Below are 6506 nucleotides of genomic sequence, written 5' to 3' on the forward strand. Positions count from 1 at the left end.
CTACACTCTGTGGATACCTTGTTCTTCCAACGGTAATTGAGGAGACTGGTGGGCACACTGCTTGGCGTGATGGTGGGTTCAATCAGCATGGCACCAGATCAATCCGAGCAACCAGAACTTAGCGCAAGTCCAAACTCATTCCAGAGTACTTATCTCCATATCCGATCAGGTCCTGGGCTAGGTATCATGACAGCAGTAATGGAAACCCGACAGTGCATCGCCCTTTGGTTCCTCGGGTGCGCGGCACCGCCCGATCCTTGTTAACTCGCATCTTGTGGCGTGTCAAATTTGCGTCGACTCCGAGCCAATGCAGATAACTGCGAAGGTAGATCCTCCGACGTAACTGCAAACCAAGCTCTATAGCGGACAAGATGCAACTTCGTCTTTGACACCTAGGGGTGAAAGACAAGAGGTGAAGGGAGTGGGGTCAGAGAAGAGAAGAAGTGACCAGGCACTCCAGGGCAGGGGTCAAGTAGCTACGGAATACGGAGTAGGGTAAAAGAGAAGGGAAGACAGGGCTGAGGTGAGAGACATATCGGTTACCTTGGAGAGAGATTGGGGTGTCTGCAAACTCCCCGCGCTGACGCGCCGCGTCGAGGAGCGACTAGCGCCGCGGCGGTGGGAGTGGGAGAGAAACTGGGGGAAGAGAGTGACTGGGGTGAGACAGAGAGGACCCCTCTGGGGTGTCGAAATGGAGCCGTTAAACCAAATGCTGAAATGACCCCCCCCCCGGTTTTCGACCAAGAAGCGATCGCTTTTCGACAACTCGAGGGAACCGTGTCGCTTGCTTGCGTGCACAGTTCCGTTGTCGTGGGACCAGACTTTTCTTTTTCTGCTCGTCTGGAAATGATCTGCGCAATGGAAGTCTATCCAGCAGCTACGGGCCACACTGGGTGTTGCCAAGCCCCTCCAAATTATGTTCTCGCAAACCTTGACTCTCCGCTCCTTGTCCTTCCAGGCACGCCAGATTATCAAGCCTCTGCGGTTGCTGAGGTGGGATTGACTGCCAATCTGCAAGGTACTTTTCCGACCTTGGTGATGATGCGCTTCGTAGAAACCGCTTTACGTCGCATGGCCCCATACTATCTTGGGCGTATGCTGATTATTTCTCTCTGTGGCTCGACCGAGTTTCGTCTTCTGATAGCAGGATGGCCAAGTCTACCTGGGTTTGCCATTGAGTAGCATAACCCATCCAGGCCTTCGTTCGGCGTTTAATGCTCCCCGATCACCCCTTCAGTCTGGTCTCCCACTCATCAAGCCGCGTGCCCATGAGACTGGTGAAAGAATTAGTACCTCATAGAGGGATACTCTCATAGTGTACGATAGAAAGAAGTTTAACTAACCAAGAACATAATCGTAAGCGCCCCCTGCCTTTGAGCTTGGTCTTCCTCACCTACCGTACGGAGCCGGAGCAGTTCCAATGCGGGTGTATTGGAAGGGAATCGAAATCGACAGGCTGGGGCGTGGCAAGATTGACCCCGCCACTGGTCAACGGTGCTCCAATATCCATGATTCCCCAACGGCAACGGCACGGATACACAGACGGCACTACCTTAGTCTCCATTCACCCCGGCACACAAACGGGTTCCCGCGGATACTCGCATACTCTGCGTCCATCGGCGAGACAGCTTGCTTGACCTGGCGGGGGTCATCCAAAGGCCAAACTGATAATTTAAAGCTTACGGAGTACTTGGTCCATGTTTTGCTATCTAGATCAACCAAACCTAAAGAGGCGCCAGCATACTGAAGTGGAAGGGGTTCCGACATCTAGAACTTACATGAGTTTCGTTCCTCGGGGTGCCTTGCAGGAAACGTGATACACCGTCCGACTATGGGCTTCTCATGTGTTCACGGCAGACCAAAGCGAGCTTAAGTGAACCTCAGTTGAAGTATAGAGTTCACCGCACACGTCGCCATCTGACAACCAGGATATGTTGGTAAACTTTGGCACTGGCACCATCAACGCCGGTGGGGTGTCTTATTAGCTAGGTAGACGGCTAGGGTATTCATGTCACTTTCGAGTCACGGACAAGGGGTTTTGGGTCGCAAATGAATCAAAGTATTGACAGACAGTATTATGCCGGATCTGGGTCGTCTGGAACTCTCTAGAATATTCAGCACGTCACCCATGCTATCGTCACCTACCTACGTTACCTTACCTTAGCTTTGGTCTTTCAATCACGGTTCCCTCCCCGTACCTGTTACCTTGCGATCCAAACAAACCACCCATACTTGGCCAGTGAACGCATACTCCAGCGGATGTTTTTTGTCGCCTGTTGAGAACCAGAGGGTGCGTGGCACGATGAGCGTCTCCTGTTCCCGTTCCACCCATCCTGTACCCGTTCCACCCATCCTGTACAGCGTTCCGTACGGATCCCGGACACTAGGAAGCCTTACCCGTGCCGGTGTCTCTGGATCAGCCAGATGCACCACACCAGCGGCAGCCGCGACGGACAGGAGCTCAGAGAGATCCGGCGGATGGAGTCGGCACCAAATTCTCCTCTATCCATACGGATTTTCAAAAGTTTTCTGCTGAAATCTGCAATGCAAGGTCCGCCAGTCCGGACAGGGGTGTGTCAGACTCGTCAGCTCTCACATACTCCCACAATCCCAATATACATCCCAACAGGGATCCAAGAGACCCAAGGTCTCGATCCCAGTCCCGGCACACGGAAGCTATTACCCGTCACCCAACAGCAAGGTAGCTAGTTCGATCAAGTTTTCGTATCGCAACATTGGAAGGGGGGTCTCCTTTGTCCTACGTGTTACGAGCCGTTCAAACACCTCCAATGTAGTCGGTACCGATTGCGCTTTCTGCTGCTTATGAAAGACTCAGGATTGACGGGAGCCGAAGCGAGCTTAATTGAACGACGTCCAAGTACATCACACATGTTCTTACGAATATTAGATTAACGCAGCAACATGAAGACGGCCATTCTACCCCAATAGTCGGATCGGTATCAATCAGTAGGCTGCGCAATACGTTTTAGGGAACATTTAGGAGGAGTCTGACCTACCAAGCCGGCAGTACCTTCTTCTTCTACGCCAGTCGGTCACTGTACAGCGAGTGAGTCTTAAACTGTCAGATCTGTGACGCCCTCCGAGGCTACTCGGCGTGTCGACCATATTGTCCGTGCCGGCGTCATTCCGCCGAGCTGAACTTTTTGCCACCTGCTCCAAGGACTCACGGCGTGTTGAAGAAAGTCAGTCACGGATGGTGTTAAGATGGTAAAGCTCAACAGAGCCTTGAGCCAGGGTGTTGAATTGATGCTGGGACTCGTTGGGCAGCACCTATGGCCCGGACGACGGGCTACTTCTGCGCAGGACACGCGGCTTCCGGTAGCCTCTCCGCCCGTTGCAGCCGTGAAGGCATAACTCACGCAGGAGAATTGGCAGATACAACAATTCCTGAGGTCGCCTTCGGCTCGTTTTGATGTGTGCCACGCCAACTCCATAATAGTAGACAAGGGGGGGGGGACAACTTTTGACTTTGTCCCTCCCCCCTTGTCAGGTCAACCCTGCAGACTCAGCCCTCCAACAGCTCATTGGATATGACGGATGATAGTTTGGTAGAAAGCTGCCGCCAAGCTATGAACCCCTGCACGTCGGGACTAGATAAGCATATGCTCATTATTGTATCTCGCGAGGCTCGACAGGAGCCAATGTAAGGTACTCCGGAGGCCGCGAACCACCTCAATTAGCGGCCTGCGCCGTTGGCCAACGGTGGTCTCCACCATTCCTTTTGTTCGGCCCGCCCCACTCCGGCGCACGGCCTTCGGCCAGGCGTCGGATCGGCCGTTCCGCTGGGATCGGAATCAATTATCTACCGTGTTTGAACTCGTCTTTCAGCAGGGAAAAGTCTTGTGAGCATATGAATATAGAGGAATAGCTTCGGACTTTGTTGAGTTGACCGTTGAAATAGCGTATCCTAGTGAACTTGATAGTGAAAGGCCTGCTGTCCCCGGGAGGCTGCCAAGTCTGATACTCTCCAGGCCACGCATCTAACATGCGAGCGGGGAGTTTCTTTTCTTTCACCCCGAAGCTTACTTGTTGTCTCGAGAACGCGGGCTAACAAGGGGTATGTAGAAGATACATACTTCTCTCCCTGCCAAGACAGCTCCATTGGGTGGCCAGGTACGAGCGAATCACAGACAACCAGCTAGGGCATGCAGCGCCAGGTAAACCTTAAGTCTTTGAAGCTCATCGGAGCTATAGGTGTCACTTGAGATGGCATCATGACAGCCTCGGCGTGATCTATTTCAAGCCAAAGTGCCATTGCCGCCTCCAGATTGGGCGATCTCGCCGGTGAAAGCAAATCTGACTCACCACGCTAGCTTCTAGATCACAAATTAGATTCTATCATTCGGATACCCTGCCCTGAAAAAGAGGCAGGGGAATAAAAGCAAACATGTCTCACCTCACGGCCTCCTATCGAACACAATCACGGCTCAAGGCCGGCGAAAACATTGGATAGTATATATGAGATCACATGTCAATGACGCATTCTCCATGGGGCTAATGGACTACCTGGCCCCGCCTCGCTCATATATGGGTAGCTGAAGTCCGATGCAGGCAGCCGATATGGCAGCCCGGCCCGCTCCTGGCTGACCTCCTCGAGGTAGCGTGCGCGAGGCAACACGAGTAGAGAGCGGCTGCCAAGTCAATGAACACTGGATACAGGACTATGTCTTACCTTACTCGGACAAGGTCAGCGACGCGTCAAGCGAGCAGAGCTTGGGAAAGCTCTGCTTGAGAAAGTGTCCGGATTGCTGGAGATACTTCCGCATTACTGGCTGACAGGGAATACTGTTGCACGGATGGGCGATGGGCGACAGCAAGAAACAATCCCCGAGCCGCTGCACTCTCTATCACTTGGGCTTTGCCATTCCAGAGATATTGGTTCATTGCACCTGCCCATGGAAACCCATATTGAGTTTAGCCTCCATTTCTGCTGATTCGGAGGATGCGCACCACAGAAGATCTGTCTCAGGGGAAATAGCCGAAGCTTGACATAATGTTATTGAGTGTTTTCTAACGCAACAAGAATTTGCCCCCATCTCTCGATTAAAATTCATATACCTAGAAATATTCTTGGATTTATTCCGGTGAGCCAAATCCCTGGAACCCCTCCGCGGTTTGACAATTACCAAGCCAGTGGCCTTCCCCTCGAGGCAGCCGCTCTTTCATCGTAAACCCATAGGTCGGACATCTCCTCAATGATGGGATGGTTCATGGAAAAAGAGTCATTGAGCTTTCCTTACTGTCCGTTTCCGTCTTCGAAATGAAATGAGTTGTCAGAAGTGTACGGGTCATAGTATGTGTAAGTGTCTGAAGGCTCTGCAACGCTGCCATTGCCAACACTCATGTGTCGTCCCATGGCGTTCGAGAGGGTTGTATCTAATAATGTTGACGGCATCTGAGATTCGATGATGCTTCCGATTAAGCCAATCAATGTTCCATTATCAACAGGAATGGCCGAGCCCAAGGTAGCTGGGACGAAGTTCCGCACTGTCTGAATGTAGTCTGCCGTTCGAGGACCTGTGTCCATTTGCCGTGAGTCAAATCCTTCGACTCTAGTTGACTCCTTGTAAATCGGATCACTGGATCCTGGAGAAGTGTTGTCTTCCATCCAAGTGGTTTTCGATTCGGTTTCCAAGTCGTTCTGGCTTGCGGGATGGCCTCTTCGAAGGCATTTGCATGTCTTGCACTGGGTCTTATGACGCTTAACATTGTCTGCCCTAGGCTTGAGCCGGCCACCACAGGGCATTCCAATGCGTGCTGAATGAACGGTCTTGATGTGTCTCTTGTGGTTGCCTTTTTGAGTGAACGTCTTGCCGCAGCATACGAATGCCTCTGTAGAAGTCATGGTGATTTAGGCTGTCGTCTTGGGTGGTGATACGCAGATCTACAGAATTATGGTTCTCTCCAATGCTAAGGCATTAAGGAATGAGAATAGAAGAGAATGAGTGTCCACGTCTACTCCTAAACATGCTTGAAGAAGCAGCTAGTATTTAAGGTCAGCGGGGTTGGAGCTTTGGGTAGTGCGCATGAGGAAAACAAGGCAACGAGTCGAAGGCCCTCCACAGCTCGCGAATACGGATAGCAGTAAATTTCGTGACGCGGAGTCATAGCTTTTCCGAAGCCTTTGGGGTCAGGTCGAGCCGTAGTAACTTGTCTTGATGGAACAAGCTACGGAGGGCGGAACGCCTGGCAGGAGGCACGATGGAAGCTTGCCAGGCGAGAGACCGTATGTGGTGGAAGTAAAAACGGAACGTGCTTAGATATAGCTACCGTATGTCGCTGTCTGCGCCGAAGAAGTGGGCAATAGAACCAGTAAACGAATCTTAGCATAGACACTCATGATGCTCAAGAGGCACGACTGTACCTCCCAAGCGAACATCGACCCACCTCCAAACGCTAGACTATACTTATATTTGCAGTCGAGCAAGACGGATGTCATCGAACATAGATAAAAGAAGGGAGTTTGTTGGGAGAGAGACGGTCAT

The 6506-nt window shown here is 51.8% G+C and overlaps 2 protein-coding genes across 2 annotated transcripts; both read right to left on the minus strand.

Moving 5' to 3' along the window:
• Nucleotides 1-1898: 1898 nt before the first annotated feature.
• BDZ83DRAFT_656121 (uncharacterized protein) lies at nt 1899-3126 on the minus strand (the record flags this gene model as incomplete). The annotated part of the gene is made up of 4 exons (XM_060510847.1): nt 1899-1985; nt 2206-2502; nt 2601-2676; nt 3032-3126. The coding sequence occupies 4 exons, from the start codon at nt 3124-3126 to the stop codon at nt 1899-1901; spliced, it is 555 nt and encodes a 184-aa protein (XP_060359909.1).
• A 2131-nt stretch (nt 3127-5257) lies between these two features.
• BDZ83DRAFT_656122 (uncharacterized protein) lies at nt 5258-5866 on the minus strand (the record flags this gene model as incomplete). Its single annotated transcript, XM_060510848.1, has 1 exon — nt 5258-5866. The coding sequence occupies one exon, from the start codon at nt 5864-5866 to the stop codon at nt 5258-5260; it is 609 nt and encodes a 202-aa protein (XP_060359910.1).
• Nucleotides 5867-6506: the final 640 nt, after the last annotated feature.

This window comes from Colletotrichum acutatum, assembly GCF_030867785.1.
Source record: "Colletotrichum acutatum strain CBS 112980 chromosome Unknown BDZ83scaffold_132, whole genome shotgun sequence".
Classification (NCBI taxonomy): domain Eukaryota; kingdom Fungi; phylum Ascomycota; class Sordariomycetes; order Glomerellales; family Glomerellaceae; genus Colletotrichum; species Colletotrichum acutatum.